The sequence below is a fragment of the Talpa europaea genome, assembly GCF_964194135.1.
Source record: "Talpa europaea genome assembly, chromosome: X".
In the NCBI taxonomy this organism is placed as follows: Eukaryota; Metazoa; Chordata; class Mammalia; order Eulipotyphla; family Talpidae; genus Talpa; species Talpa europaea.
The window spans coordinates 46653308-46675474 of NC_140081.1; the positions used below are offsets into that span (position 1 = coordinate 46653308).

The window sequence follows — 22167 nt, forward strand, 5'->3', positions numbered from 1 at the left end:
GAGACAAGTTAGTGATTTCCTAGAAATGTTATGCTACTTGGTGATTCATATCTGTGCTTACCTGTGCACTAGCAGGTATCTTCTTGATGGACTTACTTTACTTTTACTTCTATCCATTTCTTTCACAAGAATAAACTATAGTGTTGGGACAGATTCTTATAATTTAGACACCTCCTGAAGGTTTGTACTCCAGAGGCGACTATAGAAACCGAAACACAATTATTCATGCTCATCAAAGTCTGTGTCCCTCTTAATGAGGTTATAACTTCATTTCTCCCAGAGTTCTGTACATTTACGCAGTGGGTGATACTTGGAGCTTGGGACAGCTCAGCAATGAGTCAGTGGGGTCTGTATGAGTTTGAGATTTGAATACCTGCACTCCTGGGGGTACAAACGAGCTTTTGAGCTACTATTGACTTATTTTGAATTTATACCTAGTGAAGCCACCTGCTGTTATTCAGCCCTGTCTTCCCTTCTCAGTATTTGTGTGGAAACTCAAGATTAGGAAGTTACATTTCTCTTTTTTATTTTATTTTTTTTGCCTCTTCCATTGATTCTATCTGTCACAATCTGTGTGTCTGAAGTCTGTCATCCAAGTTGTCTCCCCAGCTTTATTGTAAATGTTGTTATTTGGGAATTTGTCATTTCCAAATAAAAGGCATGGCTTTTATTTTATTTTGTAGCTTTTCCCTTTTATATCTTCAACCAAATTATGTTGGTCTGTACTGCATGCAGATTAAGTACTCTTTGTTGCCACCATTTGTTTCCTGCGTGTATGTTTTACTATCTAAAATCAAATAGGCCCAAATAAACTTTGTGTGGGTTGAGAAACTGAGCCCTTTTTAGGTTTTCCAAAATAATGACAAATGTCATTTTTTTATTACAAGGCAGTTTTCCTATCATTAGGAAGGTAGATGTATTTGACAGCCGAGTCTTAGAGGGCAGATAAATTTAGAGGGCTGGCTGTGCATCTAGTTTGTCTTAGTGAATATTGTAGTTTTCATCCCTCTTGGTGCTTTATCCTGAAAACCTTTGACATGTCAGTGTTTTGTGGAACTGTTTTGTGGTTTTGTTGGTCAGCTGTCTGTATTAAATGTTAAGTATTAAAAATAACTGTTAGTGTTTTGGAGAGGGTGGATGGAGAAGTCTGTATTTTCTTCTACATTCATTTTATGGAGCCAGAACTTAAGAATTACAGGTCCAGGTTTGTCCTAATTAGAGCTCTGGCTAGTCACACATTCAATAAAAGTTTGTTGCGTCAACAAGCTTGTCAATTCCATGCTTAACTTTGAGAAGAAAAGAAAAATCACATCTGGGAGCTTATAGTTTTATAAGAGAAATGGCATCATCATCAATTGTGGCCACTGGGTTTTAAAAAGGAAGGGTAGTGGAGAGTTTGGAACCATGTTATATGAAGAATAGTTAAAGAAGGGCCTCCCTGGTGGTGCAAAAGGTTAAAATGCAACCTGTGAAGCTATCCGCAGCCTCTGCAGCATGAGTTTGATCCCCGGCCAGGGAGATACCCACATGGTACAGCAGACCTCTCCTGTCTTGCCTGCTGCTCCGCTCAGCAGTGTATTTCAGTCAGTCTGCCTGTTCTGTTCCCCACTTTGTCTCTGGTGAATCCTCGCACCCTCCATATCTCTGGCCTGTACCCCAGTTCTTTTTTTTTAAGATTTATTGATTTATACAAGCACTGGGTACAGTCAGAAGCACGGGAGGGTGAGAGAGAATTCACCAGAGCCAGAGTGGGGAGCAGAACAGACAGACCAACGAAACACACTGCTGAGGGGAGCAGTGGGTGCAGCAGGAGAGTTCTGCGCACCATGTGTGACCCTCGTCGGTGGCCAGGGATCGAATCGGTGCTGCAGAGGCTGCAGGCAGCTTCGCAGCCCAGCGCTCAACCACTGCGCCACTGGGGAGGCCCTGTACCCCAGTTCTTGTATACATAAATAAATAAATCTTAAGAAAGAAATAGTTAAAGAAGTAATAGTTAAGGAAAAGATATAGCATATCTTGAGGACATAGTGGCTATTTTCTATTATGACTGATATTATCCTACCTTTTCTCATTCTTTCAGGAACAAACCCAGAAGTTGCCTTTGATCCTTTGTCACCCTATAGCCAATGAAATGTCACATTTTATCCTTTCTAACTCCAACATATTTCTTGATTTTTGTCTCTTCTTTCTATCCTCCATTGCCCCATACTGTCAGACCATTGAAGTTATTGTCTATGCTAGTAGAACTGCTTCCTCCTTTCTGTTCTGTCCTCTCTGTCTCTTTCTCCACCCCCTCCACCTCATTTTAGATTATCTGCAGAATAATCTCTGTCCAAACCACAAAGGTAACATCTTACCAAGCAGTCTTAAAGCCTACTCCAGGTGATCCTAGTTCTTCACTTTTCTTCAACTGAAGAGAACCCATTATGTTTTATGCTGTTTTAGAGATCAAAATTTAGGACTACCTGGCAGAAGAGATAGCCCTCAACCCAAAACTTTTCTCTGAAGTAAGTAAGAATTGGCTTCCCAGCATTGTTTTGAGTAGAGACTAGAGGGCTAGCTGGTTTGGATGCTGTAAAAGCAGGGGCTACTTACACTAAAGGTTGTAGGAGCTAGGAAAAAAAGGGAAATGCTTAGTCTTCTGCTGTTAAGACAGTTAAATATACACATGTGGGGCCTCCGTGGTGGTGCAAGGGCTTAAGTATCAGCACTATGAAGCTATCAGCAGCCATTGGCCAGGGAGTTACCCACATGGCACAGCAGACCTCTCCTGTCTCACCCGCTGTTTTCCTCAGCAGTGTATTTCAGTAGATCTGGCTGTTCTGCTCCCTACTCTCTCTTTCTCTGGTGAATCCTCTTACTCCCTGCACCTATGTCCTACACCCCAACTCTTTAATACATAAATAAATAAAATAAATCTTAAAAAATATATACACATGCGGCCTCACACTATTCGCCCCACAAGAGCCGTGATACATGTGCATGCACACATGCACCTGATCATGTCATTTCCTTTACTTGAAATCATTCAGTGACTTCCTCCTATTACTTCTAGGATAAAAGCAAAAACCCTTACCATAGCCTATAAGATCTTGTACCATAACTTTCGGCTGGAACCGCCATCTTCCAGTCAGTTGCCAAAATGACCAACACAAAGGGAAAGAGAAGAGGGATCCGTTATATGTTCTCTAGGCTTTTTAGAAAACATGGAGTTGTTCCTTTGGCCACATACATGTAAATCTACAAGAAAGGTGATATTGTAGACATCAAGGGGATGGGCACTGTTCAAAAAGGAATGCCCCACAAACGTTACCATGGCAAAACTGGGAGAGTCTATAATGTTACCCAGCATGCAGTTGGCATTGTTGTAAACAAGAAAGTAAAGGGCAAGATTCTTGCAAAGATAATTAATGTTCGTATTGAGCACATTAAGCACTCTAAGAGCTGAGATAGCTTCCTAAAACGTGTGAAAGAAAATGATCAGAAAAAAGGAAGCCAAAGAGAAGGGTACTTTGGTTCAGCTGAAGCGCCAGCCTGCTTCGCCTAGAGAAGCACACTTTGTGAGAACCAATGGGAAGGAGCCTGAGCTGCTGGGACCCATTCCCTATGAATTCATGGCATGATAGGTGTGCAAAAAGAAATAAAAGAGCTCTGGACTATAAAAATAAGATCTTGTACCATAGCCTATAAGACCTCTGCCTGCTCCCCAGTCTGATTTCCTGCTAGTATCCCTTTCCTTTCCTGTGAGCCAGACTGATCGTAACCTCAAGTGTGCTGTTCTTTCTGTCTGGAATGTTTTCTTCATCCCGTCCCCTACCTAACTAGGATCTTAAAGGCTCAGTTGAAATGTCATTTGTCATTTTCTCAGGGAAAGCTTTGTTAACACCTCTCCCAAGCAGCCTCCCCCCCACACACACCAGTAGGTGAGGTCATCTTGTTAGTCTCTCAGCATTTTCTTCATAGCAACTGTCCCATGTGTAATTAAAAATTATAATTAGTTTGTTTCTTGATTATAATTTTCAGGAACTGTTTTGATTGCCACTTTATCTCCACAGCGCCTGACACACAGTAGATATTTCAGTAAATATTTGAATAAATGAATAGAACTTCTGGGATGAGGAAAGGAAAGAAAGGTGGTAACAGGCATGAAGAATGTTCAGTATTAGGGAAGAGAACTCCAGAAAAGACTAACAGGAATGAACAAGTGGTGTTCCAGGGTTGCAGGCAGGCTAGCTGCAAAGAGGATCTGTATAATGATAGGTAGGTAGGCTGGAGGTGACAGAAGTATGTGCTGTAGCACTTCTTGAACAGTCAATTTGTTAGATGCTCTTGAGTTATTGCTGATCTTTATGTCAGGGTGGGGTGGTCACAAATTGAAATTTAAGGATGACTTTTGAAATAAGATTCTGAACTAGATTATAATTTAGGGAGCCTGGGGGCAGAAGAGTGATAAGGGCAATATAGCAGTGGTCCAGAGAAGAGGTGACACAATGTAGCTTAAATCAGGGCAAGAGATAAAATAGGAGAACATGAAGAGGCAAAATCAAGTAAGGCTATGATTATGAACATTTAGAAGAAATGGGAAGAGGAAGCAATTCGGAAGAAACATCAGCAAAACTTGAGGAAACGCTGTTGTATGCTGGAGAAAGGGGAAGTTTTACATGAAGTCATCAAATAGGGGGAGACAAAGCGGTCAAGTCTAGAGGTAGATAGAGCAGCATATGGGTAGTGGGATAAGCCCAGGCCATTGCACCAGCAGGTCTAACCACTGGGGGACCACCTTTTCTGTGATTATGCTATAGAAGGAACACTTGGGGCTCGTCTTTTTCTTTGTCCATTCCAGATTGCAAACTTGGCCATTCTGTTTCATAACCGAAAGACTCATTAAAATGCTCTTCCTCTAACAAAAGATTGATCTGCCCTCACAGGTAAATTCTGCCTCCATTTCTTCAGGAAAAGAAAAGCTGCTAGAAGCTTTAGAATAGCACTTGGTTTTCACTTTCAGTCATAGTGGTTTCAGAATGTTGGAGTTCAGTTTGGTAGTGCCAATTTTTTTTTTATAGAGGCATGTTTTATTTATTTATCTGTTTGTTTGTTTGTTTGTTTGTTTTGTTTATACATGCACTGGGTACAGTCAGAAGCGCGGGAGGGTGAGAGAATTCGCCAGAGCCAGAGCAGGGAGCAGAGCAGGCAGAAGGAACGAAGTACACTGCTGAGGGGAGCAGCGGGCGGCAGGAGAGGTCTGCTCGCCATGTGGGACCCTCCTCCGGTGGCCGGGGAGCAGCCGGGGATCGAACTGGCGTCGCAGAGGCCGCGGGCAGCTTTGCAACCCAGCGCTCAACTGCTGCGCCACCGGGGAGGCCCGGTAGTGCCAAATTTTTTCACATGCGTAGGATTTGACCCTGTATTATCACTTGTAGGAGTCTATGCCATAAAAATGCTCATACAAATATACAATGTAGTATTGATTGTAATATTTAAAAATTGTAAACAATTTAAATATACCTTACTTGGGATATGACTGAATAAGTCACGCTCTATGGAACTTCCCCATTCCCTGGGGACCACCCTGTTCTATATCCATAATATGGCGTACTATACAGTCATGTAAAAGAATGAGGTAATTCTCTATGTGATGACATGGATAGGTTTTCATGATATATCAGGATCAAAAAAGTAGATGCTTCTGAATCTATGTGAGTGGTGAGTGTGTGCATACAAATAGCAGATACATGGAAGTAGGTCTGGAAGTGTACACACTGAAAATATTACTGGCTACTTAAGGAGAGGTGGGGTTTGCAGTTGTACTGCCCTTTTTTTGGAGAGCTTTCCAGTCTTCTTGACCACTGGGGGATACTTATCTTTTCCCTGAACCTACAAAACAAAAACAAAAATCAATTTTGTAAGTCAAGGCCAGCAGTTTCAAACTAGATTAGGCATCAGAATTGTTACAGGGCAGGGAGAGGGCACCCCAGAACCCCAAAACCTGCATGCTCTAAATAGGTTCTGCCATCCTCCACATCAAGACAAAACATACCCCAGTGTGTAAGACCTTTAATGGAAGAAACTTTAATACAATTAGTTTGGAATAGTGACAAGTGAGTGAATATAGTTTCCAAACCAAGCACCCAAAGTTACCCGTTCCCTTGTGGACAAATGCCCAGCCAAGCAGGGTTGGCCCAAAGTGAACCACTGAGGCGTGAAAGCCTGCCACGCGTCTCGGGCACCTCCTGGTGGGGGCCCATAGGGAAGGGGCAGAAAGTGTCCAGCATATCTGGAACAGAAGGAACAAAATCAAAATTAAGATAAAAGCTGTCAGGCCTCCCTCGTGGTCTAGGGGTTAAGTCTCACCACTATGATCTCGACTGCCTGCATTTGATCCCCAACCAGGGAGCTAACCCACATGATGCAGCAGACCTCTCCTGTCTCGCCCACTGCTCCCCTCAGCAGTGGATTTCAGTAAATCCGCTTGTTCTGCTCCCCGCTCTGTCTCTGGTGAATCCTCTCACCCCCGCACCTCTGCCTACACCTAGTTCTTCTACACACACAAATTAAAATAATAGTAATAAAAAAAGATAAAAAGCTGCCATTGTTAACCTCCCCACGGGTCTCTCACCCACATCTGTTTCAACCAATACAAGACTTAAGAAGCCAGTGCAGCTTCTTCACGTGTGTCTCTCTGCTCCATATGCCTCCTCCAGGTCTCCTTTGGCTCTCCATCCTGCTTCCTTCCTTTTCCAATCTCCTCTCCAGTTTTTCTCCTACCTGCTCAGCTCTACTCTCCTTTGGGTGGGGCAGGGAATGTGGAAACTCCCCATTCCCTGGGGATCACACTGTTAACAGAATCACTTTGATTGTTAAAATGCAAATTCCCGGTCCCCGGTGGCGCAGCGATTGAGCGCTGGGCTGCGAAGCTGCCCGCAGCCTCTGCAGCGCCGGTTCGATCCCCGGCTGCTCCCTGGCCACCGGAGGAGGGTCCCGCATGGCGCACAGACCTCTCCTGCCGCCCGCTGCTCCCCTCAGCAGTGTATTTCGGTCCTTCTGCCTGCTCTGCTCCCCGCTCTGGCTCTGGTGAATTCTCTCACCCTCCCGCGCTTCTGACTGTACCCAGTGCTTGTATAAATAAATAAATAAATAAATCTTTAAAAAAAATAAATAAAATAAAATGCAAATTCCCAGGCCTGCTCAGCACATCCAGAGTCCATGTGTCTGGGATGAGGACCAAAATCCTGATCTTTCAGAGGCACTCCAAGTGGTCAATGAGAACTCCTCTTTTAGGTACTGACAGCTCCCTCTCTTTTCTTTCTGTATGATTAGCCAAAGGAAGGAGACAGTGATGATTCACCATAGATATCTTTGTGGGTCACAAATGGTTGGGTTCATCTGAATGGGGAAAAATGAATACAACACAGCTTGGCCAGCTTGAGATTTTGGTAATAAGTGTTGTTTCTTTAAAATGGTCTATTTCAAGTGTGCCCTCGGGTTAGAGGCTGATCAGGGCCTCCTAGGCAGCGATGTAGGCCCAGGAAATTCCTCCAACTATAGCTTCATTAGTTAAGAATGGAAAGAGAGGAGTGGGGCTTTTTGGCAAATTTGAGTTTTTAGAATTCAGATGCTTTTTATTTTTTTTAAAGATTTATTTATGCATACAAGAGCTGGGGTACAGGCCAGAGATGTGAGGGGTGAGGGGATTCACAAGAGACAGAGTGGGGAACAGAACAGGCAGATTAACCAAAATACACTGCTGAGGGGAGCAGTGGGTGAGACAGGAGAGGTCTGTGCCATGTGGGTCACCTCCCTGGCCAGGGATCGAACTCATGCTGCAGTGGCTGAGGATAGCTTCATAGTGCTGCATCTTAATCCCTTCCACCATCAGGGAGGCCCCCTAAAAGGGAATATTTCTTTCTTTCTTTTTTTTTTTTTAAAGGTTTATTTATATAAGAGCTGGGGTACAATCAGAGTTGTAGGAGGGTGAGAAAACCCACCAGAGACAGAGCGGGGAGCAGAACAGGCAGAAGGACCAAAGACACTGCTGAGGGGAGCAGAGGGCAAAGCAGGAGAGGTCTGCCACGCCATGTGGGATTCTCCCTGGCCAGCCGGGAATCGAACCAGCGCTGCAGAGGATGCAGACAGCTTCACATGCAGACAGCTTCACAGCATGGTGCTCAACCCACTGCGCCACCTGGGAGGCCCGGGAATATTTCTTTTTTTTTAAAGATTTATTTATTTTATTTTTATACAAGAGCTGGGGTACAGGCCAGAGGCGAGGGAGGGTGAGAGGATTCACCAGAGGCAGAGCAGGGAGCAGAACAGGCAGACAACAGAAGTACACTGCTGAGGGGAACAGCGGGCGGGGCAGGAGAGGTCTGCCACACCATGTGGGATTCTCGCTGGCCAGCATCGAGCCTGCACTCCTGATGCTGCGGACAGCTTCACAGCACTGCTCAACCTGCTGCGCCACCGGGGAGGCCCTGGAAGGGAATATTTCTTAACTGCCTTTCCAAGGCCTCAGTGATGCTGGCAGTCATCAGTGAAATAAATGATTTGGGGCCTCCCTGGTGGCACAGTTAAAGACAGCACTATCAAGCTGCAGCATGAGTTCGATCCCTGGCTGAGTTCGATCCCTGGTGGGCCAGGGAGCTGACCCATATGGCACAAAAGACCTCTCCTGTCTCATCTGCTGCTCCCCTCAGCAGTGTATTTCAGTAGATCTGCCTGTTCTGCTCCCCACTCTCTCTGGTGAATCCTCTCACACCCCCCACACACCTCTGGCTTACACCCCATTTCTTGTATGCATAAATAAATAAATCTTTAACAATAAATAAATAAATACATGATTTGATTTATTAGTTTTGAGAACAGAAGTGTTGACTTGGACGCAGTTTTCTAATTTCCTCATTTATCCAACAGTCATTTACAGAGAGGCTGCTTTGTGTTTAGTGGACATTAGATAACTCTACAAATAAAACCATAGGTGGATGAGCAGCTGGAACTCTGGAAGGGGACTATCTGAATGGGAAAAATGAATAAAAACAGTTTAATAGACCTGAGATCTTCATAGTGTATAGAAAACAGAAGATAGATTCCTTAAAGCAATAGCTTTGTTCTCTTTCTGTAGTCTATTTTAAGTGGGCCCTCTGACCCAGCGTTATCAACCTTGGATTGGGAGCTGAGGAAATGGTGGTTCGGTGGTTGTTTTTTAAAGGATTTTTTAAGAAATGTAGTTACTAAGCAACTGTCATGACCTGCTGCTAAGTTGGAGTTCAGCAGGCAAGTCACTTCCAAAGAAGGAAATATGTAAACAAGTTGCTAGAGGGGAAAAATGCCTTAAGGATAGATTGGGTATATATATTTTTCTGGCTTCAACACCTAGTTCTGCCTTTTATCTTCCCCAAGAAAGGGCTTCCTGGTTAGAAATATCTTTGTCTCACCCATTTCCCCCCTTAGCTGCTGTGTGCAGAGGCGGACCTGAAAGGACCCTACTGGAGGGCCAGGGTGGAGGACTGAGCCCTGGGGTAGAGCCCATGCCCAGCAGCTCTCCTGATACACGGCCTTGCTACTGCTGGCTTGGCAGCCTGGGGCTTCTGTGACACACTGGTCACCACCCTCCACCTTTAGATTAGGCTGCCTCATGGTAATGACGTGTTACCTCGTAACCCACGAACAGGGACATTGTCCCTCTGCTCTCCCACTTCCCTCTGACCCCAACCTTAACTGGTAAGTCAGCAACTTAACTGCTTCCTGCAGGATTTCAGGGGGACTGGAGTAGGTAATGAGGACAAATCACCACCACAGCAATGCGTGATGAATGAAAGAGCATATGAATTTTACCAGTTGACTTCACTGGTACCAGAGTGAACAAAAATAAACTGAGAAGAGGATGATTTGTGTTAGAAGTCCATCCCCTCCCCATTAGGCTTTTTAGCATTTCCCTTTATACTCAGGTGAAGGTCAGGTTGCTTTGCAGAGGGAAGGGGGCGGGGAGTGTCAGGTGTTGGAACAGGTGTTTTGTTTTCCGCCTGTAGAGTTGTACATACTAGAAGCTGATTCTTCATGCCAGCCCTCTGTGGTACATTAAAATGCTTTTGTGGAAATGTTTTTCCCTGGAGATGTGTTTGTTCTTTTAAAGCAGTTCCCCAACCTTCAACCCCTAGCATAAACTTTGACTTCCTTTAAAATCAGCGTGTCTTAGTGAAGCATGTCTATTAGCTGCCATTTCCACAGCCCACGCCTTAGATAAACCCCATTTTCTGTGGCAGTTCTAGACCTGAAAATTGTTGTGTGGTTGTGTCTCTGTTAAATGTAATACTGTGTTTTAATTGTTCCAGGAGAGCGTCACAGCAAATCAGCCCTGTAAATTGCCTTTCATAATAATTGTATTGCTAGTTAATTTTTTTCTAAGTTGGGGTTTCTTTAATTGGGCATGCTTTCATGGTAGATTCAGGTTGCTGTGATAGTGTTGATGGGCTACAAAGCTGAGGATGGACTTAGGACCTCACTGATGAGGTGATTTTGGATGAGGGAGATATCAGGTTTGTGTGAATTTGTTTTAATATTTGTTACTGAATCCCAAAGAAACTGTTACAAGGAAAACAACTTGGGAAAACTGTGATCTCATCTGATTGAGGTTGGTTTGGTTGGTCTTTACCTTTGTTCTGGGTTTCAAACTCTCCCTCTCCCCTCAAACAAAAAGTCATCTAGAAACAAATTGTCTGCCTTGCTAACAATGATATAATGGCCTCTGTTTCTTTCCAGCCCCTCCACTCAGTGTCTCAGGGCCATCTGTTCCCTGCAGTCTACTTTTTGGGAAAGTCTCTTTTCCCATCTGCTCTCATTGGGTCTTGGTGCCTGCTCCAAAGATTTATGAGGCTGCCCTGGAACCTATTTCCACTTGTTCTTTTTTTTTTTCTTTAAAAAAAAAAAAAAAGATTTATTTATTTATTTATACAAGCACTGGGTACAGTCAGAAGCGCAGGAGGGTGAGAGAATTCACCGGAGCCAGAGCGGGGAGCAGAGCAGGCAGAAGGACCGAAGTACACTGCTGAGGGGAGCAGTGGGTGCTGCAGGAGAGGTCTGTGCACCATGTGGGACCCTCACCAGTGGCTGGGGATCGAACCGGCTGTGGGCAGCTTCGCAGCCCAGCGCTCAACCGCTGAGCCACCGGGGAGGCCCTCCAGTTGTTATTTTTTAAGGATCGGTTAGATCTCAAGGCTGATAGAAGCTTTTCCCATTTAATATATCCCCACGTCCCTCCTTTTTTCAAGTATAGTCTTTCCTTTTCTTAGGGCGTGGAGACAAGCCTGTTTTTCTGTGCTCGGAGGCAGGACTTTGCTTATCAAAGCAAAGATTGACTGGGCTGGCTCTGCTTTGAAGCCAGGTATCCTCCTGGCTCTTTGGCCACTGGCACGCAGTCTCTGTGTGGCTCCTTGGTTCATTCTTTCCCTGCCCTTTCCCCTGTCTCCCTGACACAGAGTACAGTCGCTTTGAGTCGAAGATACATGATCTGCGAGAACAAATGATGAACAGCAGCATGAGCTCTGGGTCTGGGTCCCTCCGAACGAGTGAGAAGAGGTCCTTGTATGTCAGGTAAGTCGCACTTCAGAGCACTAGGCCTTGTGCTGCAGGAGGGGGAACTCAATGCCAGCCCAACCCTTCTTGTGTAACCAGTGGGGTAGGGAGTGTGTACTCCCTGTGCTGAAACAACATTTCTCTCTGTATACTCAGGTTGGGTACTTTAGGGCCAGCATCTCCTCCCTCTTGTGAACTGGCTTCTTGCTTTTCACTCATGAATGACTCAGTATGGGGAAATTTCAGCTTGCGCTAATTGTCAAAGGCCGTTGGGTGATTGTTGCTACTCAGGATTCAAAAAGCACTCCGATGTTCAGAGTGCTTTGCTTGCAATCTGTGATTTCAGGGGGTAACTTGGCATCCCCTTTCCACATATGCATAATAGACATAATCAGGATTTGTCTCGAGCATATCAACTATCACTGTGTTCTGGTACAGGGTCTTTTAAGAGACCAAAGAACTGACAGGTTGCTGCATTCTGGTTTTTTTTTTGTTTGTTTGTTTTGTTTTAATTGTATTTCCTCACTCCCCACCGCACTGGGCTGTTGTATCTCAGTCATGGGGCAGGATGGTGTACATTCCCCAGAAAGGGTGGGGGGAGGGGACAGATATAGACTGCTGAGTGTATTACTGCCTTGAGCTATTCAGAGATAGTGTCCAAGGTTGAGCTTCTGACCCTTGAGGCACATTATGGTACTTTGTCAGGTCAAAGTATAAACCTCTTGGGGAATTGTATTGCTAAATGAATAGCATGGACTCCTCATAGAATTAGGGGTAGCTTTCTTTTCCCTCCCTGGGCTTCTTGGCAAAGCTCCAACAGTCTGGTACAAATACATTGTGGTTCTCAAGGTTAAAATCCTCAGAGAAAGAGGTGGTGGGATTGCTTTCCTGAGCAGAGGCAGCCCCTTGGCCCCTCGTGTGTTTAATGCTCGGGTGTGGGGTTGTAGCAAACTCTGGGGTTGAATTTCTTTCTTGCGGCCTCTGATACCTGTTGGGGGAATGGGGAGGAGAGGCTGCTTTCTCTCACTGCCTGACAACTGGAGGACTGCCCTGTCCTTAGGATTTGAGATGACTAATATTGAAAGTGAACCCATGTAAAGGCTAATTGCAAGTCTCCTAGTGCTTGATTTTCTTCTTCCTCAGTTGGTAGTCACTGAGCCTACTGCAGGGTTTGGAGCCAAGGGCGCCCAGCTTGGAGAAGCCAGCACTGTTCTTTTCTAAGGTGAACTCTGAGTGCCACTGCTTGTGTGCAGAGAGCCTCTTTCTTTGGATTTGCTTGAGCTTACCTCCCGCTGTGAAGGGAGGAATGTGACAAGAAGCCTGGACTAGTCACTGGTGATATTTGCAGTCTCCTATTTGTGTCACTAGGCCCTTGCCCTGGATCTGCAGTCCAGACGCTGGGGCACTGATGGGGGAACCCACAATGTGCTGTAGTCCTCCACAAAAGGGCACTACTACGTGACTTGGTCATGATTGTTCCGTTCCGGGCTTCCAGCCCCTGCAGATGTGGCACTCCATTGTGCGTGGGAAGCTGTTCTTTAGGCAAGACAGTTTCTTGGGAGAGCTTTATTTTTAGATTTCCCCTCTCTGCCTGGCCTGTGCTAGATAGAGCTCTCCCTGCCCAGCCACTGGAGTTGGAGCATTAGCTCTGGCCGGAAGACCTGGAACACCCTTCTCAGGTTCCAGCAAGGAATGACTAGGGATTGCTTTGCCTCCCACTTGAGAGAGGGGTGGAGCTGAGCTGTTTCTAGTGAATCAGTTCATGCACTGCCCATAACCTTATCTCCGTATTTAGGCTACATCTGTATCATCTGAGGGAAGTAAATGTGCTTTTGAATAGTGGACCTTGGTGATCATTACACTTAATTGCAAGTAGGGATTTATGGCTAAAGCAATGAGCTAAGGTCGTCCTTCACTTAGCTGACCCCTTTGCTGGAGTCTGGCCTTATGGGATGCCTTTTGTGCCCATTTTTGGCCTTTTACTTTGCACTTGAGTCCTTTCCTTCAGCATGTAAGCGTATTTAAGTTTCTTCCATTCTTAAAAGGGAACAACTGCCCTCCCTACCAATTGCCCCATAAATTATTGCCCTGTTTCTCTTCCTCTCACCGCTTTTGCTGAATTGTATGCCAGGAGTCCCTAGTTCCTCAGGATGTTAATAAGTATTGTGTGAAAAATCAGTAGTTCAGTAGATTGAACAAATGCAGGATCACAGGGAAATAGAGGTTTTTTCACTATAATAAATTTCCAGGAGGGACTGTACTAGGCATTGTTTTCCAAAAATATAGGAGCATGGGAGCCTTTTTTGGAGAAATTTGTCCTAGCTCCAGGTTAGGAAATGTAGGAGTCGTCTGTTGTATTTGGTGCTGCTGCTTCTTCAGATTACCTCTCAGTAGGAAAGAAAGTGTGCATGTGCTTTTTAGAGTGGTGATGTGGTTCCAAGCAACTCTGGGAGGCTCCTAAGGAGCAGAAGTTTAGCTGCCTGTCAGGGATCAGCAGTGACCTCTTAGTTGTCAAATGCAACAACTGTTCCCCTGATTCCCCGCCACTGGTCTTCACTGCATTTGTTTACATGAATTACCTCCTTTTTTTCTTAACAGGCTCTTCCTTTCTAGCTATTTCTAAATACCTTTCATTAGCTTTACCCCATAAGTGACAGTGTCACTTATTTTCACACTTCAAATCCTGTCATTGTGTAAATGACATTCCTGATCTCTTCACTGGAGTTCAGACCTGAGATCAACTGCTTACTAGACAGTGCATGAGGCAGTCCTCCTGGGGCAGCAGACAATCGTTCCAAAGGGACCCCTCTGCCACTTTCCTCATCTAAGTTAATTGTATCACCCTTTCATGTGGAAAAGGGGTTAGGGTTGTTCTGTCACCCAAGGCAGAGCTCAGCTCAGTGTTAAAGAAGAAAGAGCTAATGATTAAAAATGCCTGTAAAAAGGAATGGACTGCTTCTAGAGAGAGTAAATATGATCTTTGCTCACTGGTGGTGTTATAGGGAGGACTAGGTCGCCTTTTGCCTGGGGACTGCAGAGGGGGTTGAAACTGAAGCAACAGTCTGGGCATCATGATCTATTCAGAAGCTTTCAGTAGCTCCCCAGTGTCTTTCAGATTAAGGGGAACAGACATTTAGGGAGTACTTACGGTGTATCAAGACCTGTTATTCTCTCTAAATAGCTTTAAAAATCCTTTTGAAGCTATGAAGTAGACATTACTATTCTCATTTTGCAGATGAGAAAACAGACTCTAGCTTACAGCTAAGAAGTTCCAAAACTGGATTTTGAACCTGGCTGTTCTGAATATAAAGCTTGGTTCTTTCAACATTTCCCAGACTTGCTGGTAGTGTGACAGTGAACACACGTGCTCCTCTACTGTGGATGTGGACATTTTTAACAAGCAATTGAAACATTCAGGAATGACCTCTTGTGTGTCACAATAGACATTGCTGTTTCCTTTGAACAACTGAACATTATACATACTTTATCTCCTACTACTTGGAAAGCAGTAAAGCACAGGGCTAAGAATTTGGGTGTGGTTTTGGGGGTACATTCTAGGAAGGAACAGAGGTGGTTCCTGCCCTCCAGCAGCTTACCATCCCATCTTTATAAAAATCCTGAGCAGCAAGTGGTTAAAGAGAAAGAACCCCTTTAGTGGAAATTTCACCACTGATTCTTTTCCCTGTTGTTTCCTGACATTGATTCTCTATTCCCTTCCCCCGAGTCTCCATCTTTCTTTTGTGTACATAGGGTTGCAAAGCTGTTTTGAAGCAAATAAGACCATCTTCCAGCTATATGGAGGGTACAGCAGGTGAAATCTGAGTGAGCCACACATGTATTAAACCACTGGGGATATGAGATTGGTGGAGCCAGGAGCAGGGGGGAAGAGGGAAAGATGAAACTTGGTTTTAAAGTTATGAGTGATAATGGGACGTCCTTCCTCACCCTTTACTGTACTAGAATCATCTCAAAATGAGCAGGATGGGATGAGCAGGATGAGCAGAGCCCCTCTTTCTGCCCAGCTCAGGGCCTTTGCTCTGCTGGGGAATTTGCCCTGTAAACTGGAAAAGTCTCTCTTGAGTCTCTTGCTCTGGGTTAGGGTAGAATTTCAGGGCTCTCCAAGTTCTATTCTTATACCTTATTTTATCTATGTATTGAATGAATGAAGACTTGGTCCTCCAAAGGTGCCAAGAGACTATATAGTACATTTGTGGAAAATAGCTTTCGCAAGCTTGTTCAGGCTAGCCTGCTCGCATTCTTTGCAGCCAGAGGACAGCAGCATTTTGGAAGTCCCTGGCCTCCTGGCTGGACATCTGCCACTCCAGTCTTCTTCTCACTCTAGGAAGGAAATTCTGCTTGGGGAATCTGTAGACTTGATTCAAGAAACATTGTCAGAAATATTGACTTGGTCATCAGAGAAGGTTGGAGAATGCTCCTTCCTGTCAACAGGCAGACGTTAATTGTGCCACTAGCATATGCTTAGCCCAGGGTGGTGCTTGGGGGAGCTCGACTTTGCTTGTTCATCACTGAGTTCAGTAGTGGATTAAGGTGCCAGTCAGGTCTGTTGGCAGAATTGCAGAATTTGCAGGTGATGATAATATGGAGGTTAAAAAGCTATAACAATTTATGTGAGTATTCAGGGCTACCAGAAGGTGGAGCAGAGTTTTCTGTATCAGCAGTTCTGGAACTGCCTCTTCTTAGATCATGTACCCAAAACACTAGGCCTGGATCTGTGCTCATAATCCCCTAAACTGATGCAGTCATCCACAGGTGTTGTGAACCCCAAACATCCACATGTTGTGGGGTGATTGTTCTTTGAATACTGCTGCCACTTCATAATTGCCTTCTCAGGTCTGAGACTTTGTGACAGAGTAAGAATAGCTGCCCACTTCCCTGTTCTCTTTCAAATCTTCAAGGTTTGCCAGGGTAGCCTGACTTGCTGCCGGCTGTACTTGTTCCTCTTGTGATGACCCATCTTGTGTCTACTTGAGCATTCAACTTTGGGCTTCTAGGCTGCTCTTAAGCTGATGGAAATTTTTAACTCAGTAATCAAGAACAGATTTGTGACTGCTGTTTCTATGGCTCTCCAGGCATGCTTTATACAGGCAAAGAATTGGCTGCTCAGTTTTCAAATAAAATATACCCTTTATCTGGTACTTTGTCTCAGCTTGGGCTGCTATAACAAAATACCATAGATTGGATGACCTAAGAGATTTATTATCACAGTGCTGGAGGCTGGGAAGTCTATGAGCTGGGTGCTGGCAGATCTGGGTTCTGGTGAGGGCCCCTGTGGAGGCAGGAATGCTCACTGAGCAGGTTTTCTGATCCAGCAGACCCGGTAAAGGAGGAGTCCTGGAACCCTCAGTGGCTTTTGCAGGCTTTTATTGGGATTACCAGGTACATGGCAGGTAGGGGTGCAGGCCTCCCAGCCCCCGCAAGTTTTCACGCTTTCTGGGCTCTCTGGCGTTCTCTCTGCTTCTCTGCTGTTTCTTCTTCTACTTCTGTCTCGGCTTCTGCTGGTGTCCCGGCGAAGCAGCCCCTAAAAGCCCAGTCTCAGCCCAGGTGAATCCAATCTACATATGCCCACACCCTATTCCAGGTGCCCGCCATCAGGCATGCATTCGGGATCACAGGGTTCCATCATCTATCCTAATGGCGGGAGGGCAGAAAAGCCTGATACTTTTTACCTTACCCTACAGCCCCTGAAGTGTAGTGACTGCCTTCTTGCTGTGTCCTCACATGGCCTTTCCTGAGTGCCTACAAGAAGAGGGGGAGAGGGGCAGGAAGAGGGAGAGAAATCAACATTTTGTCTCTTTCTCTTCTTATAAGGGCACTAATCTCACAATGAGCGCTCTCCCTCATGACCTCATTACCTACTAATTACCTTCCTGTAAAGGCAGGAATGGGTACAGTGCAGGTTTTCTGATCCCATGCAGACCGGGTGAAGGAGGAATTGGAGCCCTCAGTGGTTTTTGCAGGTCTTTTTATTGGGGTTTACCCGGTACACAGCAGGCAAGGGTGCTGGGGGGCTGGGAGGCTGAAAGGCCTCCCAGCCCCCAGCAAGTCTTCACTCTATCTGGGCTCTCTGGCCTTCTCTGCTTCTCTCTTGGCTTCTGCTGGCGTCCCCGTGACGCCACCCTTAAAAGCCAAGTCTCAGCCCAGGTGAATCCCATCTACCTATGCCCACACCCTACTCCAGGTGCCCGCCATCAGGCATGCATTCAGGACCGCAAGGTTCCGTCATCTATCCTGATGGCGGGAGGGCAGAAAAGCCTGACATTTTCTTTACCCTACACTTCCCAAAAGCCAGCCTCCGAATCCCATCACAGTAAAGGTTAGGGCTTTAACATATGGGTGGGTGGGGGCACGTGGGCACAAACATTCAGCCCTTAACACCAAAGAAAGGGCCTTCCTGGTGGCACATGGGGTTAAGACGCTACCTATGAGGCTATCTGCAGCCTCTGCAGCACGAGTTTGATCCCTGACCAGCCAGGGAGCTACCCACATGGCACAGCAGATCTCTCTTGTCTCGCCTGCTGCTCCCCTCAGCAGTGTATTTCAGTCAATCCGCCTGTTCTGTTCCCCACTGTAATGGGCCAGGAATGGGCACAGGGCAGGATTTCTAATCCAGCAGACCGGGTAAAGGAGAGAGTCCTGGAGACCTCGGTGGCTTTTGTAGGCTTTTATTGGGATTTACCAGGTACACGGCAGGCATAGGTGCTAGGGGGCCAGGAGACTGGCAGGCCTTCCAGCCCCCAGCAAGTCTTCACTCTATCTGGGCTCTCCGGCGTTTTCTCGTGGCCTTGCTGCTCTGCTTTCTCGTAGTTCTGCTTCTCGTCTCGGCTTCTGCTGGCATCCCATGGCACCGCCCTTAAAAGCCCAGTCTTAGCCCAGGTGAATCCCATCTACCTCTGCCCACACCCCACTCCAGGTGTCCGCCATCAGGCATGCATTCAGGACCGCAAGGATCCATCATCTATCCTGATGGCGGGAGGGCAGAAAAGCCTGATACTTTTACCTTAACCCTACACCCACTCTGTGGTGAATCCTTTCACCCCCGCCACACCTCTGGCCTGTGCGCAGTTCTTACATGCATAAATAAATAAATCTTTAAAAATTAAAAAAAAAAAAAACAACAAACAGTGACCAAAGAGAGAAAGTCTTATCCTGTAGCCTAACTGCTATGGGCAGGGAATGCAATGGGAGAAGGTACAGAGGGACTGTAACTGGGATGTAACTGAGAGGGTGTCCTGTGTCCCCCCAATTCCAGCCTGACCTCACCCAACATGCATAAGCTCAATCCTCACAGGACTTCTTCCCCTTGGCGATACAATATGAAAGACTAAAAAAACATGGAAGAGTTCAATAGCAATAAACAGAAAATGAAATGAAAGGTCATTGCTAAACACATACTATGAATTTAGAAGGAGAAAGTTTGCTGTGGGCACAGGGTGTCAGAGAGGGACTTGGGTTGGGTTTCAAAGTTGCTGCTGAGGGAGCAAGGGGACAGGCCTCCTCAGCACGCAGATGACTGGAGCCCCAGGCAGAGAGGTGGGCATGCTAAAAGGATGAGGGCTAAGAGGGTGAGGGCAGGGGAAGCAGCCACTTGCCTTGGAGGCTGGAGTGCTGAAGTGGTCTTGTTTGTTTTGTGAAACCAGCTTGACCAGTTTCCTAGGTAGATGCCAGTTATTCTCTTTGCCTTCCTCTTCCATAGGACACCAGGGTTGGCTGTGCCAAATGCTTGTGATTTCTCTGGATCGTTCAGACTGAAACTGCAGAGACTTCTGCCTGGTCACCTGTTTCCTTTGAGCTAATTGTATTCCTGCTTTCCCAGATAGCAGTGAGGTCGCAGCTGAAAGGAAAATTAGGCAAAGTCCCCCAGAGGTGCAGGGCAGACAGCTGTTTGGGGTACAACTTTTGAAGGGTCACCACTTAACCTATCCTTCAAGACCTTGGACACTGCTTTCTCCTTAGGAAGACCAGTAGCAGTGGTATTAAAAGCTGTGGCACTGAGGATCTTCTGGGGAACTCCATCCTGCACACCCTGGGAAGTGTTTGCTTTTCCCAGCTGTTGTTACCAGGGCCCCTTCGCAGCTTTCCCTTTGGTTCTCCTGCTGCATTTGCCCAGGGTCCATGCTCTTTACCCTGCTCTTAAGACAAGTTAGTATTTGTCTGGCCTAGCCACGATGTTTGAGAAGTTGCAGAAAAACCAGCACTGGCTCTCCCTTGCTTCACAGAGGTGCATCACCAAGGAGGAACATGTTCAGGGCTCAAAATTCATCTTTGATGTAGGCCGCTCCTGTGATCCTGGGTTGTGGATGGGAATATTTCCATAAGCTTTGTTCTCTCTTGACAGTGTTTCCCTCTGACCTGAACATTCCTTAACTTGAGGCCTCTGTGGAATACTTTTTATCTAGACCCAGAAAGAATAAAGGGTTTCTGAGGCCTCCCATCTCCCAGCATACCATCTTGTCAGATAAGCTCACACACAAGGTAGGACCAAGGTAACAGAGGTTAACTGTGGTCTTTAGGTGTCTGGAGACAAAGATGTGTTGCCTGCTTTTTTTCCTGCTCACTCTCTTTTTGAGTCAGAGGTTTAAAAGGTTGGTTTCTGTGTCACCTAGGCCTTGCATGGGTAGGACTGTGGCTTTCGGACAGTGGTTCGGTCTGGTTTGAAAGGGTAGCACTGTATGTGTGCCTTGCCTTTCCTTGCCTTTCGCTAGCACTTGTCCTACCAATAGAAATGGGCAGGCAGGAGGATCTGTATGCCTTCATCCTCTTACCAGGCTTACCCATGCCTTTGTAACAAGGAGCCAATCTTGTTACTTCATTAGCGTTGCAGGCTATTCCTAAGAGAGTTTGTCCCTATAGATGGCCACAGTTTAGCATGCTTCTTAAAGATCTTAGGTAGGCATTTGATAGTTTTTCAAATTTTATTAACATCTAATTTACAACCTGAAACATGTCATTTAAAAAATTATTTTCATACATCATTGTTCATTTTTGTATAGTATTTGATTTCTCCCCTCAGTTGTAGTCCCCACAGTTCTCCCACTACCACAGCACCCATGATCCAGCTTCCCCTTTCCTTGTGTTTTTCTCTCCCTTGTTTCAGCCTTGGCTGTGGATGTCTCAAATCTACAGTAGCTTGCAAGTTTTGCCTTTTTCCTAACCCTTTGTTCTGTTACTCTATATTCCACCTACAAATGAAACCATCTGATATTTATCTTTTTCCTTCTGACTTAGTTTGCTTAGCATAATCACTTCCAGCTCCCTCCATGCTGCTGCAAATGGCATGGGTTTATCTTTTTTGCTTGCTGAGTAGTATCCCCTTGTGTATGTATATGCCACATCTTCCTGATAAACTCATCTGTTTTGGGGCATTTGGGTTGTGCCTGAAACATGTCATGTAAAAGGTGCTTTGGCTTTACTACTCAGGCCTGTTGTATTTTTTAAAAAAAGATTTATTTTATTTATGCATATAAGGACTGGGGTGTAGGCCAGAGGTGTAGAGGAGGGAGAGGATTCGCCAGAGACAGAGTGGGGAACAGGCAGATGGACTGAAATACACTGCTGAGAGGAGCAGCGGGCAACACAGGAGAGGTCTGCTGTGCCATGTAGGTCACCTCCCTGCCCAGGGATTGAACTCGTGCTGCAGTGGCTGGCGATAGCTTCATAGTGGTGAGACTTTAACTCCTGTGCCAGCAGGGAGGCCCAGGCCTGTTGTCTTTTACTGGGTTACTTTCCATATGAATATGTGTCCGAGTAAAGATTAAAAAAAAAAAGGCCAAGGCAATGAAGTTGGTCACATGGGGCATGTTAGGTGAGTGCCAGACTCTTCAGCTAGATTGGTCCACAGGCACATGCACGAGTGCTGCTTACACCACACACCCTGCACTAGCTGAAGGATCTCTGCCATTCTCTACCTTTTGAAATCCCAAGCCTTCCTTCGTTGGGGCCTAATTCAAAAGTCACCACCTGCTCGAAGCTCTCCCCACCTAGATGTAATCTCTGCTCCCTCTGAATGCTTTCAGGCTGTCCTGCCTTCCTCTCTCTGTTACAACATATTCTGTCAGATAGCACATTGCATAGGGCCAGGGTTTTATCTTGCTTTTGTATCTCCTGTTGAACACAGGGCCTGTAGGGTAAGGTAAAAGGTATCAGGCTTTTCTGCCCTCCCGCCATCAGGATAGATGAGGGAGCCCTGTGATCCTGGGTGCATGCCTGATGGCGGGCACCTGAAGTGGGTCCACCTGAGCTAAGAGACTGATTTATAAGGGTGGTGCAGCAGAGTATGGTGGTGGTGGTAGTGCAGTGTCGAGGGTGGAGGAGTGGAGTGTACGGAGAAGTGCGGCGACTATAAATGACGGCGAAGAGCATGTGGCTGCGAGAACCGTTCATAAACCTGCTCGGAATGGGTTGGTTGCTTTACAACTGGCGTAGACGACAGGATGGTTCGAGGCAGGATAGCTCTACGCAGACGAAACCCTTTGAAACCTGGGGAGGGATCCCGGATGGCCGGCCACGAGCAGATAGTACTCGGTGGCCGACCTCCTTGCCCAGTGGGCACCTCCCCAGGAATGGCCAGTGGTAGATGAA

The 22167-nt window shown here is 46.0% G+C and overlaps 1 protein-coding gene and 1 pseudogene across 12 annotated transcripts in view; both read left to right on the plus strand.

Annotated features, from left to right (window-relative positions):
• Positions 1 to 22167, plus strand: part of DLG3 (discs large MAGUK scaffold protein 3) — a gene marked incomplete at both ends in the record, with an annotated part of 64026 nt that overhangs the window by 23245 nt on the left and 18614 nt on the right. For 7 of the 11 annotated variants that reach the window (XM_084258828.1, XM_084258832.1, XM_084258834.1 and 4 more), the window contains one exon: positions 11472 to 11586. In XM_084258828.1, the coding sequence (XP_084114954.1) occupies positions 11472 to 11586 (115 nt within the window). Of the gene's footprint in view, positions 1 to 11293; positions 11587 to 22167 lie in introns of those variants that run through there. The other 4 variants (XM_084258837.1, XM_084258838.1, XM_084258829.1 and 1 more) reach the window with 1 other exon arrangement.
• Positions 3143 to 3623, plus strand: LOC311187219 (large ribosomal subunit protein eL21-like; annotated as a pseudogene). The gene has a single exon. The product of its transcript is annotated as a large ribosomal subunit protein eL21-like (transcript).